The following is a 17,861-nucleotide window of genomic DNA, read 5'->3' as shown; positions in this document are numbered from 1 at the left end:
GAGTCTGTTTTACCTCATTTGCAATATTTCTCGGCATACAATTCCCCCAAAAGAAAAATGACTGTTGATCAATGAAAGAGAGGGGAAATCCCAGATTAATGTCTAAAATGGCATGAATTCAAACAGTTTTAATGTATTTCTAGTAGTTGTTTCTACTTTCAACTTAATGTTTAATACTGTGAATGGGCTTTAAGGAATACACTTATTTGAAAGATATTGCAAATTGTAAGAAAGAGCGGGCAGTCTGGTGGTCCATGCTCCAAAAGATGGCGCTACTGCGAAAAACTGAATGCAAAGCGACTCATCTAGTAGAAGAAGACGCCAGCTGTAGTACAACCTCAAAGAAGAAGACGAAGAAGAAGACTACTGTATAGTCATGTAACAGTAAGCTTATTATACAAGGTTATAACGAAGATACATATGAATACCATTTGACATCGTCTTATCTTGGTAAGAAAAGCCTCTCTGCCGCTTGTTGTTTCCTATAGAGTTATGTGTCTGTGTGAAAATACGAACCGGCTTCGGAATGCTAACATGTTTAGCATGTGAGCTAACCATCAACCTGACGAGGGAGGTCAAGCCACACGCAAATAAATCACTATTATACCTTTTGGCTTTTTATCAATATGTCACCATTTTGACCTCTTATTCCGGTCGTTCTCGTCATATAAAAAACACCAGTTTAGATTATGAAATTGTGAGTAACACTTAAGTCTTTAGTCATCTTAAATTAGTCAGTTTAGCTGTATGCACTACCTGACAATGTACAACATTTAAAGCAAGTCTTTTTGAACATTGAATAGTAAGCCTACCTACACATAGCCTACACAGTAGGCCTATAGATCAAATCAACGGTTTACAAAGATAGAAATTACAAAAAACAACAGCAATCATCTACAACAGAGAAAGGGTCTATTCAAGTATCTTAAATAAGTGAAATAATGAGAAAGGTTTCTGGGCGTTTACCTGACTTGAATACTAGATTATTCTGTGAGTTTGGTGACGTTTTCACACTGCATTGTTCGGGGGTTAAGTTGGATGACAGCTGCTGTAACTTAAAGAGACTTTATTATTGATCATACGGAAGGAAAATGAACTGAGAATGATTGTGTTTTTTCCAAGTGCGAATTAAAACGTTTTTGCTAAATTCTCTTCGTTTATGTCAGCCCAGGTAGAGATGCGGGTCCCCGGGTTCTGGTCCTTCGCAGCCCGGAGCTTCAGCCTCCAGTTTCCCGCCGCCGGGCCGCTCTCCTGCCGGCTGCTGGGCCCCAGCCAGGCCACAAGGTGAGTTTACTCTGGAAGGTACCAGCTGTGTTTGTTGGGGCTTTATTGTGTTCTACTACTACTAAGGCTACTCACTCCTGAATCACTGTGGGGACTGACAACAAGGTAGCTATAGTGTGTCTTTATCCAGGAGAATGCTTGTTAGTTATTGTAAAAGTGTGTTACTTACTTTAAGGACTATATTGTCAAACATCAGAATCAGAAGTCTTTATTCGTCCCACAGCGGGGAACATTTACATTCTTACCGCAAAGGGGACAGTGTAACGGAAAAATAAGAACAAGTAGAGTAGAATATTAATTAAAGAGGCAAGCGTATATTTATAAAATTCAGGGTTCTTACGCTCATTAAAAACCTGGAAAAGTCCTGGAAATTCAAAATGCTAATTCCAGGCCCTGGAAAGGTTATGGAAAACAATATTTTTCCCAAAGTCATGGAAATGTAACTAAATTTGCATCAAATATAATTTATATTTTATCTAATCGCCGAAATAGTAATACTATAGTGATAATAAATAGTATAGTATAGTAATGAAACGTAAAATGGCATTTAACTGACGAGGTATTTTACTGGTGAGAGATTTTAGTTGCTTTAGCCTGTAAAAGCTAGTAAGCCTACTATTGGATTTGTTTTAGATAGGCACAACATGTTTCATATGCAAACCTTATTTTCCTGTTCCATGTTAAAATAAACCATTTTCAGTGGTACCGCTGAGAAAAAGTAATTTTTTTGGTCATGGAAAATTAAGTAGAAGTCATGGAAAAATCATTGAAAATCATTGGTAAAAAGTGTCTGAACCCTGACATCTTTTTTAACCTTAATTTTTTTAACCGTAATTAAACATATAGAGATATTACGATGTATGTTACTTTTGGATTTTATGTGTTGAGGTTTTAGATATCATCTACTCAGACATTTGTGTCCACCCCATATAGTTAAAAGAAAATCAATTGTATGTTTTAATGCTAAGAGCCCCACAAACAAAAGGCAATTTGCTTTTGTTAAATCGGGGGAAACAGCGAATCATTTCTAAACTTAAGCACATGAAACTAAAACTATCTCCATGGCTAGACACAGCTAGTTGTGAGTTGTAATTTAGGTGCACTGGCCCTTTTAGGTTTGTTGTTGCTCTCTGGCAGAAAGGGCAAAGTCCACTTGCAGTTTTTGAATGTCATGTGGCTCTTCACTCACTGTGTAATGTTTGAGGTTAAACTACTTCCTTTTTTTTAAAAGAAACATGTCCTCCAAAAGAAAGATGGACCATCTAGAGAGAACAGCGGGCAACAACAGACAAAATGTAAGTTCATATTTATTTATTTTGTTGGATTAATATGCACTATCTTTTACTTGTGCCACTTATTAGCAGTATCATCCTAGGTTTATAGGAAGCCAAATTCATACCACCACTGTACCATCCTTGAAAAACACAATTTCTTGAGTTTTGACACTCAAAAACTGACCCCCTCCCTTGGGGGAATTCATCCACAAAAAACACACTGGACGCAGCACTAGGTCAGAAACCAGAGGAGACTGTGAAGTCCACTGCAGACGGACCACTTTTGGACCAAATGTACTCCATTAAAAGCAGCTCTTTCTGGAATAGCCTCCCAACTGAGATACGGGATTGTCCCACTCTCAATAGCTTTAAAGGTCAACTCAAAGAATGGTTGAGAAACAATCACCGCTAAATGCACTTTAACACGGGATTATCTCCTCTTGCACTTTATGTAGCACTTTTATCTTCTCTTGCACCTTATATGTTGTAGCTGCTATATTGTACTGCCATGTGGTAAATACTTGTGTATGCTGCTCTTTTGCACTTTTTGCATATCATGTATTTTGTTTTTGCTATGTTTGTAAAATGTAATTTTCTTAAATGTTTTATGGTAGGGACTGCGGATGGAAATGAGCTCAAAGCTAAATCTGACACTGTTACGCTTGACACATTTGAATGTTTTAAGTGTTCACTACTATGCATTGTCCCTGCCAAATAAACGATAAAAATAAAATAAATAAACTCAGCTCTGTTCCTGTGTGTTGCCTTACTTAGGCTCTGTATCCTGCTGAAGTACGTGGCATCATTAAAGAGTCGGAGACGGTGAAACGTCTGAGAATAGCTGTTCCCCCAGACTTCAGCTTCAAAGCAGGACAGTGGTGAGTAGACTCGAGAGAAAATGTATGTTTTAAAAGAAAATACAGTTAGATCAGGTCATCAGACTATTATTTTTCCAGAGAACAGTACCATATTACCACATGCACCTTCACCTGATATTTAAAAAAATATCATTAATGATACCTTCAAGCGTCACATGCTCGATGATCTACATAAGCCTCTGTTATCCGAGTCTCTGTTCACTTCAAATCAGAATCTAAATTCAAACCAACATTTTAAAAACGTTATGAAACATCCTTCTGGATTTCGCCTGTAGCGCTCATGGTAACCACAAGGTGGCGGCATTGTGTTGCATTAGTCCTCCCAAAACTTTTACAGTTAATAGGAATTTGCAATTCTACATGACAGCATGCCCGTAAACCAGTCACTGTTTATAAGACAAATGTGTTTTCGGGATATTTATTTCATCAGCTAAAGGAAGGATGAAAGGTCATGAATTATTTAAAGCTTTAACTCAAATAAGCAACCAAATAGTTAGCTCATAGATATACTGTATGTAGGTAATAGTTTATGCACTGTATGCACTTGAAAGATATTTGAGGCACAGTGTCTTGTTTTTGACTTCTGCAAAACATTTGAAAATGGTTTAGTTTTCAAGATAATCTTCATTGACTCTCATTATCCCTAAAAGCAAGTTAAGTACTTCATCTTGAAGGCATAGCTTTGTCTTGTCAGTCAGTGTTGCCAATGTTTAATTAGGACCCTCCACATGCAGTATATGTACATGAGCCCATACTGTAGGTGGGCGGTGGTGAGACATTAAACCAGCAGCCAGTTGCTCCGTAGCGACTCATAATGAATGTTAAAGTATGGAAATCATTTCAATGTTTCTGAGGAAAAGAGACTGTTTAGTTGCTCGTCTCCAGGTGGGAGAGGATGAGGATGAGGATGAGGAGAAGGAGAAGGAAGTGGGTGGAACATATGTGTGCGGCAGATCCATATTTATGATGCCTCCGAGGGCTGTGGAGTCTCTCTCTCATGTGTAACAGTGGCTCTTTGTGTTGTTGGAACATTAGCCCGACTGTTAAGCATTGCTGTTTTCCTCTGGGAGTGGAGAACAGCAACGCTGACCGCTCGCTGACGGACAGATGCGACCACGTTGTGTGGGAGACTGGGACGCTTCATTTTGAAAAGACTAAAAGGCAACTCTGCATCTGGTCTGGTTTTGTTCTGCTTTGGTTTCTGAAACACGCTGCCCTCTTCACTGAGGTCAAAGGGCACCACCTTCACTTCATTCACACTTTGACCCTCAGTCCAACGTGTTTTCTACTCTTCAATTCACCTTTGTAATAATCTGAAAATGCTTTTTCACCTGCTGAGCCCAGAGTAAAATGTTTTTATGTGCACAAACTAGAGGGGAACAGCAAACACCAGTGTGATTTTGGTGACAGTACGCCTATCTTGGACAAAGTTATAGAGGGGGTGCCAAGTCCAGCACCAACGCCTGAAACTATATTTCCTATAAGAATGTCTTTGTCCAGGAACACAAACATTAGAAAAAGGGCTGAAATAAAACAATTGATGTTATGTTCCAAGATAAGATAAGATTGACCTTTATTGATCCCTGTAGGGAAATGTAGGTGTCGGAAACAGAATAAGACAGACAGACAGATAGTAGACATGGGATAATAAGGATATACAAATAAATATTATTAAGATTAAACATGTAGTAACAGTGTGAATAGAAATAATAAAAATAACACAAGTTAAAATCTGAACAGTTGAATGAACAAATAAACAGATATTTTATGTATAAAGGTTAAATATACAGTATATACATTTCACTTTGACAGCTATAACTATCTACTATACTGCATTAGATGTAGCACCCATTGTCAGACTCACACGGAACACATGGTTTTAGTCTATACATGGATAAGCATGTGTTTAAACAGCCAATTATGGAACATGTGTGTGTTTTGTGGTGGTGTGTGCAGGGTGGATCTCTTCATCCCCGGCGTGGAGAAGGTGGGAGGTTTCTCCATGTGCTCCGGCCCGGGTCTGCTGCAGAGGGAGGGCATCGTGGAGCTGGCCGTCAAATACGCAAAGCACCCCCCCGCCCACTGGGTCCACACCATGGTGAGTGGGCAGAAAGCCGGATATGATATTGTGTATCAGAAATAGAGTAAGTGGTCATTCTCCAGGGAAAAGATTGCTTCCTATAAGTTAAAAATATTTCAGTAAAGTACATTTGGTCAGATTGCTATCTAATGGTTTGGAAGATTATTTTGTGTATGCATGAGGGAGAAAGTTTGGAAGTGAGATGCAGAAGAGAAGGAGTGGAGCCACCAGGGTGTTTGGAAATGCTAAAAATGTTATCGAGTTGCGAAATGAAGACTCCAGCCACACATTCGCAGCACTGGTGTTTCTAAAAATGTGATTTTTGTAAAGGATAATGTCGGATGATTTAATTTTACTGACGTGCAGAAGCAATCGGCCCTTGCCGGTTCTAAAAAGTTACATTAAAAACTTGCAATACTCTCCCAATTGTTCCTTTAATCACATAAATAAAAATGTTGAGGTGCTGTTAGCCAAATGACCCCTAATGTTTTTCCATCACGCGTAATAGCTGTCCAGGGTTCCTTAAAGTGTGTCAGCGAATTTGAAAACTGCCTGCGTAGAAGTTCAGAAGAATAATAGTGATAGTGTGGCTACAAACGTAGGAAAGATGTTGAATACACAGGGTAAATAAAGGTTGTGTGAAGAAGACATAGACAAAAGGAATACAGATATAGAAACGTCCTTTGTGCTTAACTGTGTTTGGGCTTCAAGGAGTAATAGCGTGAATTTGAACAATGCCTTTTCCTACTTTCTGCCTGTTTGTTTGCAGCTTCTGTGTTTGATGACGGGACTAATAAATAGCTTTGAGCTTCTTCGCCTCGTGTTAATAAGTCTCAGAAAGCGAAGTGATGTGTTTGAGCATCCTGAGACGTACAGCTCTCCGCTCCGGGATCGTTTGATGATCCATTTGTTTGATACTGCGCTCCGACTCCTCTCACTGAGCAGGGATAGTGTAGGGACCACAGCAGCAGATTAAGAATGCAAGCATTATCATTGTGTGTGTGTGTGTGTGTGTGTGTGTGTGTGTGTGTGTGTGTGTGTGTGTGTGTGTGTGTGTGTGTGTGTGTGTGTGTGTGTGTGTGAGAGCAGATGAAGGCGTATTTACTGCTCTTTTTGACTTCAAAGGCCTTTCTCTGCGCAACTTATGAAATCTCTCTTCCCCACACTGAGCTGAGGTTTGTTGTGTGTTTGCACGCTGAACTGAAAGTGTCTGTTTCCTGAGGCTTGTGTTCGGTGTAGGGGAAGCGATGCTGTATTTATTTAAGTCAAAAGGTGTATTTCAGCTGCTGGGAAAGAGACAACGAGTCAACACAGTCTGCTCCTCTCTCCTTATCAGCCTCTCTTCTCCCCCCCCTCAGTGTACAGTGGGCTCCCAGGTTGCCATGCGTGTCGGCGGGGACTTCTTCTTCGACCCCTCGCCCTCTGACCCCTCTGTTGATTTGCTGCTGGTGGCGGGCGGTGTGGGGATCAACCCCTTGTACTCCATCCTGCTGCACACCTCAGATCTGCTGCATCGCAACCAGGCCTCAGGGGGGCGGGACTTCAACATAGGCTCCGCCCACCTCTGCTACAGCGCCAAGAACACCCAGGAGCTGCTCTTCAAGGTGTGTTGCTTTTCACTGTTGGAATTACGTCTAGGTGACATGGCTATTAAAATATATTATATTTTAACCTATGCAGGAACATACATGTATAAAGTATTCTCTTAATTTAAATACTGTTTAACTCTATGATGTATATGTTTATACAAGTGAGATCATCCTATCAAACGTAGCTGAATTTAAAGGGGAACACAGCTGTTTATGATATATAACTATGCTAGTTTTTTAAGTTTGATTTCACACAATACATATATTCTGTTTCATCTGAAATACAGTCTTCGGGCAGTTTTTTATTTGTTTTAATGGTATGTTATATTTATTATTTAGTATCTATATTTTGTGTCTGTGAGAGGGAGAGATCTAGAGAAGAAAACGCAGAGCAACCTTTACGCCGGCGGCTTTAAAAATGTATTTGTGATGTTTGCAATATGCTCACTAACTATATCTCAAGTAGAACAATATGCAGTTGTATCAATATACTACCTATTCCTAGTTATATTACTAATATTCCTAATATATTGCAGAGTAATTTGAGGATTTCTTTTTAAGCTTTCGATATAGCTAGACAAACACAACAGTGTCTAAGCGTTTGTCTTGTACACGTGGGCAGGTGTGCCCAGTATGCATTATATAAGAGAAGCTCTACCTTAACTACGACCTGTGTTGTTCCCAGAGCTCCATCATCACTGCGTGTCTGGAGTTCCCCGACAAGCTCTCCTGTGACCTCCACGTCACGCAGCAGATCACAGATGTTGACTCACACCTCCAGCCTTTTATCAACCGTGAGTAATGCTCCAACCGCACATATCTACACGCATATCTTTTATTTGTTAGCAGGGATGATTTACTGACTGTCACGTTCTACCACCGTTTCTCTCTGTTGATGAATCTGTTCTTCATGTAGAACGACTCAATCAAAGCTGCACATGGCAGACGAGGGAGGAATAGGCGCCGCCGTGCCGAGCCTTGATTCATTGTTTGACTTCCCTTGTGTCTCCTCAGGTGGGAGAATCACAGAGGAGAAGCTGCTTTCTCACGTGGACCTGCAGAGGACTTTGTGCTTCCTGTGTGGACCCCCACCCATGATAGAAACACTTTCCAAAACCCTCCTAGACTTCGGACTCCCGAAAGACAGAATCCTCTTTGAGAAGTGGTGGTAGAACCCTTTGCAATCTGCAGGGGGAGGATATTCCGTGTGTGTCGAGAATGAAAACTTTTATGAGCGCTGGAGGAAATTCACTCACGGATCCCGAGCTACCTCAACCTGTGCCTGATCTGCTATGCCACTGGGACCACCCACTATGCAACTACAAGCTGACTCACAAACACAATGAGTTTTATTTCCTATCATCGACAAAAGAGGACTGACTAACAGACTGTAAAATCTCTATTTTGGTGTCTAGAAAATATATTTTATAGCTCACCGTTTTGCTGAATATTCTAACAACAAAGACACACTGTCACACAGCTGTTACACATCTTCACATCTGATCTCATTAACAGCCTATAATTGCTTGACTGAGGTTCTACTTGAATAGATTATAATGTTTAGTCTGACCCGAATTGTTCACATTAATGTTATGGCAACAATTTATTTATTCAAGCTTGTCATGGAACAATAATTTAAGAAAAAAACAGATGAAGCTTTATTAATCCTAATCCAGTTTTCCACTCTGTTATCACACACACACACACACACACACACACACACACACACACACACACACACACACACACACACACACACACACACACACACACACACACACACACAATGATAATGCTTGCTTGGTGCCCAGGAGGTAAACTGGCAACTCTACAGCTACTAGTCCACGCGCTTTTAATTTTTTCGATCGGCAGGGCGGGACTTGAACCGGCGACCTCCAGTTTCCAAGCCAAGACCCTACAGACTGAGCTGCATAGCCAAAAGAGTCTCTTTTTTTTAGGCAGACAACCTGTATGCATATTTCCCAATCTTATGTCTCTTGGCAATTCATTAAATAAGCGCCATACCCATACAGATGTCTTCAAAGTCTCTAAGGTAAAGAGGGTTAGTGCAAGCTATCTGTTCTGTTATTTTACACTTTACACACGTGTTGGAAAGACTGATTTACCTCTATCAAAATACCTCTGCTGATTTTATCATGTGTTTAAGAAGTGTTATGGTGTGTATATAACTCAGAGCTATTTATTTGCAGAGCTGAAGAGTTGTTTGGCTGATGACTTTGACTGCATTGGAGCGTTGTTTTTCACATTTTACCCACATGCTAACTTCACACCAAGTGTATTTTTAGTGTTTCAAGAAAAGCAACAATTTCCCACGTATTGGCACGTGTCGCTGCATGTTTTACTCCATCACACACCCTTACATGCATACAGTGCCAATCTCACATACATTTTAACTCAATCACACACATCTAGGTAGCCATAAACGGTTCTGGTCCCAGGGTGCAGTGCGTCTCCCATGGTGCACTGTAATAGAAGCTCCAGGTGGTCTCTTGATTGGCTTGGATCACTGAACATCCCTCAGAGATGTTTGCGAGCTTCTTGGCGGCGTCTCAGTGGGGGTTACGCTGCAGAGACCCATTTGAGTTGTTTTTTGCTTTTCTTCCTCATATGAAGGAAACAGTTTATGCCGGTAACGTGAGATTTAGAGGAAATAAAGGGAATTGAGTCAATCTGTTTTCAAACACTTTATTGACCTCTGCTTTTATATAAAGACTCACATGTCACACTACTCAGACACGACACAGGTGGTCCAGGAAATAAGAAATAAATAGTTGATTGCTAATTTACACGTTTTTCAAAGAAGGAAAAGGTCAGTTTTCTTGAATTACAGAAGGCTTTTTTCCTTTCATCTTGTAGTCTAATCAAGTAAACTCATTTATGGTCTGTCTTCCAGCATTTAAAAAAGTTGGAAAGCCATTTCCCTGTTACTCTGGAAAATAAACCAACAACTAATCAGTCTTCATAGGAACAGCTTTCTAAAGAAGAAACTGTGTTATGTAAACCATTAGATCACAGCTTCAGATAAGGGATTTCTATTTAGGTGGTGAGCACCATACACAGAATGCCTTTTAACATCATTTTATTGAGGTGACGAAAGCTCAGAGATAGTTATCCCAAAATCAGGCCAGAGAAAACTAGATTCCTCCAGTGACAGAATACCTTTTTTGTAATTGTTTTGAACTCACTAAACATTATTGTTGAGACCAAACACCATTTATATTTTGGAGAAGAGTCCGGCCGATACAGAGAATTGTAAAAGTCTGATAATTATGAAATTGGTCGATGTCATTGTTCTAAGCAACATTTATTGGTTTATTGTTAAGGATCCCTTAAATATTTGAATATAAAGTTGTGGTGAAGATACTTCATTGAGTGAAATATTTTAGAATTGAAGACTTACTGTTTCAAAACTACAGTGTGTATTGAAGAAAAAGTTTCTTAATCACCTAAAAACTGTCTGCAATTTTGTAGTTATTTACTTAGGCCGGTATAGATACAAATCTATAATAAGCTAAATTTGATGTATCAGTCGTGCTCCAACCGTTTACTTCATACTCTGTCGACTTGTCCCTTTCTTGTTTCTATCTTTAATTATATACTCCATATATAAAAATACAGCGAGCCCAGTGAAACTCCCTTTTTAACGTTCCTATTACAAGAAAAGTATTAAAATACAACAAGAGAATTAAGGCGTGGAGTGGAGGTGGTTCTCTATCAGCCTTGCACAGATTCATTTCATATAATCAAACACACCAAATAGCAACAGTGACCCAAAGCAGAGAACTGCACAACACTTTCCCAAATCTGGGATCTACAACCTCAAAGACTCGCAACAGTGCAGGACCAGGAACAGTATGACTACATCTGGGTTGTCAGGGGAACAAAAAGAAACTCCAGATGAACAAAAAGTTATTTTAAAAGGCATTGTTTTTGATCCTCTAAACAGGCTTCAGCTCCCCCCCCCCCACCCTCGCCTGCTTTGTGCCCAATGTGTCAACAGACGCCTGAAAACAGCTGCTGCTTGATCCTCTCCTCTGTCTTCCCCTCCTCCTTGACCCCCCCGTCACTTCTCTGGCACACATCTGTCCATCTCACCGACTCCTTCAGCTCGGACAGCTTGATCTCGTCCACGTCGGTTTCCTCTTCCTGTTCCTCGACAGAAGCCCTGCTCCCCGATAAGAACCAGAAGCCCCTTTGATGGTGTGTATCCTCTTCACTCTCCTTTCCACCTTCGCTCCTTACGCTGCCCCTGCTCTTCCTCCCCTCTTCTTCTTCTTCCTCCTCCTCCTTTGAGTTCCTCCTCAACCTGTCCATCTCCGTCTCCATCAGAGGGGACATGTTCTCCCTCTCCTCTTCCGTTTCCCCGGTAGTTTTCTTCTTCGCCTTGCTGCGACCCCTGAGGTTGCGCATCTGAAACCAGAGAGATGTGTTTGAGGCAGTTTTGACACCTGCCAAACCACAACAAAGCCTCTCTCATTGATGCCTCTTTCCTGTGCAGTTTGAGGTCATATCTTCGCCTATTATTAGACATTTATACTGAGTCTTTTTATTTGCTGTATGTCTCATGTTTAGTAACAACTTTTGAATGGCACCTTCTGTGACATAAAGCCTGTATCCTAAAGGCAGAACAGACACAAGTGACAGATTTGATGCGGAGGTGGAAGACAATGGGGAACAAACCTTGAAGTCTTTTCTCTTGCGCTGCAGAACGGGTCTCTGAAGGAACAGGATTTGCTTGGTCGACAAACTCCCGTCACTGCAGAAAGAAAAGAAACAGCACTTTTATTATTACTTTTACCTGTTTTTGTTATAATCTGTCACTTTTGAAATCCAGATTCTGTTCGCTGCTGTTCGGAAAGTGACAGGTTACAAGCCAACAGCACGTCAGCGACGGCGCTTTTGTTCGCAGCAGCGGCAGATATTATAAGCGGTTTCATGTCGAGACGAGCATATGATCTTTATTTGTCAGATCTTAAACCATCTGTTCTGTGTATCTAAGCTACGCTGACAGGCCTAATCCCAAAAACAACCAGACAGGCAGAGTCTAAGACATAAGAGAAAAGACTGTAAAATCAACAAAGCACTAATTAGTCCTTAGTTGTGTGGATATATAGAAAAAGTAAAGGACAGGTGTTTAAGGTTGTTAAAGTGGAATCTTTCAGAGATCCTTTCTTCAGTAAATGCAAATATACAGCATAAACGTAAGAATACTAGTTTGTAAGTAGTAGCAGCACAGCATAGTTAAAGCTAAAATAGAAATGTGGTCCCAACTGATACATTATATATGACATGAAGTAATTAGCTAAATGTGTACGCAGCATGCTTGAGATGTTTAATGGGAGAGGACAGAAGAAAAACTTTTTTGGACTTATATATTTTCTTTTTGGTGAAAAGTTGGAGCTTTTGAACATTTCTTGAAATGTTTAGAGGGAACTATAAATATTTAATGGAGTAACTCTGAATCTGAAATGTGTCCCAAATACACTTTTTGCTTTGTGTAAGATGTCTGAATCCCAAAAGTTTGAAAAACACTGGTTTAGTGCCGTAAAATGTGTTGAACTTCAACAAATGTGTATTATTATCCATGATCCTAAAAGTGACTAGAATTCTAAGCTGTCAAATAAATGTAGAGGAGTAGAGACTACAATGTTTACCTCTTAAATGTACCAGTGCTTCAAAATTGTACTTAAATACAGTACTTGAGTAAATACTTTCCACCAGGGGTACGTTGGGGTGTGGTTATGTACCTGTTGGTCTTCACAATGGGTGTGGGTAACACACACATCAGCCTCCATCCATAGGGAGCCAGAGACTGGAGCAGGGGGATGTAGTCTGTCTTCACCACAACTCCCTGGACATGAGAGACAGAAAACACTGAGGAAAAGGCATTACGCACACACACACTATTTTAACTCATCCGTAAGCTCACTTGCTACATTCCTTCATCTCCACTCTTTCAAGTAATGTTTGACAGAAAACAGCTTAAGCCTTCAGTCACAAAGGATTCCTCAAAGTGCACAGAGTATTAAAAACTCAAAAGACCCACATCGACAACGGTCCACTGCTCCACCACGATGGCGTCGTAGGAGGTGTGTGTGGCGTCTTCCGCGGAGCTCTGGAAGATGAACACACTGTCCACTGATGAAACGCCATTGTCTGGAGAAACGGGACAGGGTCAGATGAAGAGAGGAGGATGTATGCGAGTCAGACAGGAGTTAGAAGCTCATCTCCGCTCTCCAATCTCTCACTATTGATCCCCCTGTTCCCTCTGGCTTAAGCCTACTTATTCCATGGGTGACTGAACAGTGACTTATGGCATAAGCCGCAGATTTAACTCACGTCGCTCCATGGATATCATCCATTACCCTGCAGTGGAGCGGCGGCTACAGTCCGAGCTGCTCCTTAATCTTGTCAATGCTGTGAAAGGTGAGGCGGTTTGGTGAAAAGTTACGTTTGAGCTGCAACCATCCATATGGTTATTTGATAAGATCAAGTGACTGTGTTTAAGAGTAACTACACCCATCCATGGACTAAGACAGTCCAACAAAAAAAAAAAAAAGTGTTAAAGTGCACCTATCATGCTATTTTTAGGCAATAGCATAGGTCTCAGATATATGTCTAAGTGTTTTGCTCAAAATACCAAACAGATCACCCATTCTAGCCATGCCTCATATCCCTCTATTCCTGTTTCAAAAGTGCTGATTTGGGGTATAAAGCTTTAAAAAAAAAAGGAGGGCGCTGAGCTCATGCGGGAGATTCTACCGGCAGATACTGCGGTGATGAAACGCCATATCATGGATTATCAAGGATTATTTCTGAAACAGTATGGAGCTCAAAGGCTTTCTCTCTTGCCTTTGTTTTTTTTGCCCTCTGTCCTCCTGTACCATAGACACCGGGACGAAACTTTTCCCCGCGGCAAAAATAAATTAGCCCAAATAAACCGTCCCCTGTACGGTGGGGGGGGGGGGGGGGGACCATTACTTGTGAATTTTGTAAGTTTACACCAAGTTCGCATTGTCACGGTCTAAAATCGGAAAATCGAGTTAAAGGTAGGCGGATCAGGGCAGTGTATTTTGTAAATTCTTCAAATGTAAAATGTTTGTATCGTTTTGTTTCGTACTATACGTTTTCCCCTCGGTTCCTCGTCTATGGTTCATAAAAATGATAAAGGTGTGGAGATTTACATAAGATCACACCCAATTACAAACACCCAATACGGATTGGTTGGAATGTCTAGGTCCTACATCGGCCTCGTCCCCCCACTACAAACCACCCCCGAAGGAGGTCGTCGGTCCGCCTCGCTGGGACGGAATGAGTCCCTTGACCCCGTGGGACTCCGAGACCAGCGGGAAAGTAAGTTCCGGGAGTGGATAAGTTGGCCCTGTAGGGAAGCCGCCGGGTTTCCTTGTCGGGTGTCTAGGTTGTCTTGGTGTAGTATTACTCCCCGGGCCCAATCTAGTACCCTTCACACCAATCTGTTAGTGTGTGTCCTGCTGCTCTGTCTCCCCTGCAGTACGGAGACTTTGGGAGGTCTCAAATCTCGAGCTGGTTCCCCCCTCCGCCACCCTCGTTTAGAAGTTGCCTCAGTGATCTTAGTTCCGTTGGTGCGTAGAGTCGCCACACCTGTGTCCGGAAGAATCCAAGTTTAGCTGGGCGGTCCTTCGGTCCACCGGCGCGACAGGGTCGGAGTCCTTCGACGTCCCATATTAGTCGTCCGTCCCTCCGCGCCAGATGGTCCTGGAGGTTCTCAGGTGCCTCTTTCTAAACCAGAAAGGTTAGTCTGTCTGTCTGTCGTCAGCTCGAGACGTCGACGCCCGGGCGAGAGGACTCGACCTAGCTCGTGCCTCGTCTTTCAAGGAGGGCGTGTCCTCCCCGACTCGTCTAGCTGCTGCGTGTTGTGTGTGTGTAAGGTCTAGTTCCCCAAGTCCTTTCTACTCTACGTCGGATGTGGGGGTCGGCGCCGCATCAGTTCAATGTCCCGAAGGACAAAACGTCCACTCCCTACGTGATTTATTCTAATCGTTATGGAAATATGCAGGGGAGTCTCCCCGTAAACGTAAACGAATGTCGTCCCTTTTTCGGTTTTGTCGGAAGTATAATGGGTTTTCGTACGTAATTCTTAACTTTGTGAGTTTGTGAAAAACGTATATATTATAAAGATAAAATCCGGGAAAAACTAATAAAGTGAATTAGAGTCGACGGGTGGAATTACTATGAAAAATGAGGTGATACTGTTACTACACTAGTACAATAATAATTGAAAACATCGAAATCTTAAAATAATGTGTAAAACTTTAGTTTGATTACTTTATTCCGTACATAATAAGCACTGCGAGCTGGTGTGCGAAGTGCATTTTCACATTTGGTGTATTATTTATACGATAAGACTTTAAACATATAGGAACCGGGTCACGTGTTTACTCGATGAAGAGTCTCACATTGTCTCCATAAAGAGATGGTGACGTCATATGAATAAAAATCTAGAATCATGAAGACCCGGGTGGGATGATGACAAAGAATGACCCCAATAACTTATTTGTTCGGAGTAATACCGGGTCCTCAAGTAAACCGAAACCACAAACGACACGGACGATCCCTACTGTCGAAAGCGGAACATGTTGGTGTGCCTCCTCAACTTGTGAGAGACTCCACTACGATGGAGAGTCCCACGGCGGAGACGGGTCCACGCTTCCCTTGGCCCCGACTAGTGTCTACAGCCTGTGTTTGACCGAGCCTGGGTACTGAGCGGTAAAAGTGGTCGCCCCCCGGCGTGGAGTAGCCCCTACCCAAGAAGGTTGAACTTCTGTTACTGCCAGTACCAAAAAGCGGTATCGGTTATTGATGACGGGGTATCAGCGGAAAAACCTTCCCGGACAGTGAGACATCTCACCACCGAGAGTTGACCACCCCAGCGCCTGGGCAAAGCCTCACCCCAGCGCCTAAAACACCTCCACCCTTCTTTTTTGCTTTAACTAACTAAAAAAGAAAAAAAAACGGCCCCTTTTTCAGTTGAAAATAAAAACCTGTCCGGGCTAAAAGATTGCCGGACGAATGTAAGCCATCCGGCAACCCTGACCTTCATCGGCCTCTGGTATTTGTCCAAATCCTTTTAAGACAACATCACCTAGTAGAAGAGTTTTTGTAGAAACGGACTACCAGCTGGTGAGTGGGTCGCTTAAGTTTCATTAAGGTATCTGAGAGAGGAGAAATGAGAAGAGAGAACACTCCTCGGTCCGTCGACAGTCTTGTTTCAAAACTTTTTGTTGTTACCGTATCTATAGAATTTATACAGACGCGATATATCAAAAAATAAAGAAGAGTCTCACATGGTCTTACGCATCAAATATACCAATCATAAAGATTTTTAGAGGCCCCCCCCTCTAAAGGGGGGCTGGGGGAAGACCCAAAAACCAAAAGTCGTCACACGGAAAAATACAAATGTCAAGTCGAAACTAAAGGTAGTAGAGTAATTGGAAAAAAAAATTTCGTTTATGAAATCAAAGACACTTCGCCTATATGCCCTATATGCGGTACATGAAGTGAAATTAATTATCTACACTAACGACCTTTAGCATATATATAATGTCGTGATAAAAAACAACTTATCCAACACCCAAGCTTATAAACCCCCCAAGCGCTAAATACCTGTTTCATTTTCACCCAAGGGCTCCGGATTGGCAAGCCCCTTGGTGACTAGATCCAGTGTGTACGACCCTCGTAGTTTGTAGCGTTAGTCCTTTACATGGTAATCATGAGTTGAAAATTCAGAAATTATCGGAACTGACCTTAGACCAGTAACCACATAAGGAGTTTTGAACGGACTTTTGTTGTAACCCCTACTCTTGTCTGTCTTCTGACCGTTGGTTCTATAATTGCGACCTCACCAGCCGATTTTAGGTTTTTTATGTTTCGATTCTTCGATGTTTAGGAGGCCGCTTTCTATTCCAATGGACGTCCCTCAACCTCCCTCTAATGGACGACCTCAAGAGGTTATGCCACCGTATTCCGCCTGGGTGTACCTTAATGCTTAACATTACAAAATAAGGTATCGGGTCCCCTTTCTCCGACGAAGACATCTGTTACTTTACCTCCTCCCGAAAAAGAAAAATGGGTTTCTCGGAAAAAGGTAACAGTCTAGGGCGCAAGATTTTGAACTTAAACAGGGTTAAATAAGTCGTATAAGGGGCAACGATAAGAGTCACGTATTGTATGTCATCCCGATAAGGGACTACATAATACCTACAGAATCCTCGTCAAAGTTAGATAAAATACCCCTGGGGGGGGGGGGGGGGAAGTGTAAAACCTCAAAATCGGGTGTAGAACAAGCAAAACCCCGCCCATATCAAGTTACAATTTCCCGCTGCGATAGTTACGTTTTTACAGTGAAAAACCCTACAAGAAAAATGTATTTATACACAGGGGCCACACCCAGCCTCTTGAGTGTCGCAAGTCTTTAGTTTGGGAGAGAAAAGGAGGCAAGGGTTTAGAGTATTTCTTGCCCCCGATGTTGCCTCGACTAGGTCTAAACGCAAGGACTATACTGCATTATAGCCTTTACAACTCCGGACCGGAAGTGAGTGCCCCGGGTTAGCCTTTGCAACATAGTCTTTATTACCGGCTGACAAAGCCTGCATTATACCAGCCACAAAGTAATCGTAGCGATTGGTGAGTCTCGATTGGACATGACCTCTCGTACACACACTTCTTCGACATTTATTTTTCCTTGAGTGGACTC

General features: G+C 41.8%; 2 protein-coding genes across 3 annotated transcripts; one reads left to right on the top strand and one right to left on the bottom strand.

The window, feature by feature from the left end:
- The first annotated feature begins 328 nt into the window (after positions 1–328).
- oxnad1 (oxidoreductase NAD-binding domain containing 1) lies at positions 329–9,801 on the top strand. 2 transcript variants are annotated; one of them, XM_010795898.1, is made up of 8 exons: positions 329–450; positions 1,172–1,284; positions 2,516–2,579; positions 3,333–3,436; positions 5,393–5,534; positions 6,875–7,120; positions 7,791–7,899; positions 8,120–9,801. In XM_010795898.1, exons 2-8 carry the CDS (start codon positions 1,178–1,180, stop codon positions 8,275–8,277), a joined length of 930 nt encoding a protein of 309 aa, XP_010794200.1. In that variant the 5' UTR covers positions 329–450; positions 1,172–1,177; the 3' UTR covers positions 8,278–9,801. The 2 variants fall into 2 exon arrangements, with proteins under 2 accessions (XP_010794200.1, XP_010794199.1); XM_010795897.1 differs by having other exon boundaries at positions 1,167–1,284.
- Positions 9,802–9,939: 138 nt separating this feature from the next.
- Positions 9,940–13,305, bottom strand: LOC104966674 (major centromere autoantigen B-like). The gene is made up of 4 exons (XM_010795899.1): positions 13,173–13,305; positions 12,874–12,977; positions 11,807–11,882; positions 9,940–11,536 (listed from the first exon to the last, which is right to left on the bottom strand). Exons 2-4 carry the CDS (start codon positions 12,909–12,911, stop codon positions 11,120–11,122), a joined length of 531 nt encoding a protein of 176 aa, XP_010794201.1. The 5' UTR covers positions 12,912–12,977; positions 13,173–13,305; the 3' UTR covers positions 9,940–11,119.
- Positions 13,306–17,861: the final 4,556 nt, after the last annotated feature.

Source organism: Notothenia coriiceps, unplaced genomic scaffold (genome assembly GCF_000735185.1).
Source record: "Notothenia coriiceps isolate Sejong01 unplaced genomic scaffold, NC01 NC01_scaffold00037250, whole genome shotgun sequence".
Taxonomy (NCBI): domain Eukaryota; kingdom Metazoa; phylum Chordata; class Actinopteri; order Perciformes; family Nototheniidae; genus Notothenia; species Notothenia coriiceps.
The sequence above is the reverse complement of the archived record's forward strand: the minus strand, read 5'-3'. Positions and strand labels throughout refer to the sequence as shown.

Excerpts from the sequence above, each read along its gene's own strand:
- oxnad1 (XM_010795898.1), top strand. The coding sequence starts at position 1,178 with ATGCGGGTCCCCGGGTTCTGGTCCTTCGCAGCCCGGAGCTTCAGCCTC. Across the intron at positions 2,580-3,332 it reads CGGGCAACAACAGACAAAAT|GCTCTGTATCCTGCTGAAGT; the intron begins GTAAGTTCATAT and ends TGCCTTACTTAG. Across the intron at positions 5,535-6,874 it reads CCCACTGGGTCCACACCATG|TGTACAGTGGGCTCCCAGGT; the intron begins GTGAGTGGGCAG and ends CCCCCCCCTCAG.
- LOC104966674 (XM_010795899.1), bottom strand. The coding sequence starts at position 12,911 with ATGTGTGTGTTACCCACACCCATTGTGAAGACCAACAG. Across the intron at positions 11,883-12,873 it reads CCCATTGTGAAGACCAACAG|TGACGGGAGTTTGTCGACCA; the intron begins GTACATAACCAC and ends TTCTTTCTGCAG. Across the intron at positions 11,537-11,806 it reads GCAAGAGAAAAGACTTCAAG|ATGCGCAACCTCAGGGGTCG; the intron begins GTTTGTTCCCCA and ends CTCTGGTTTCAG.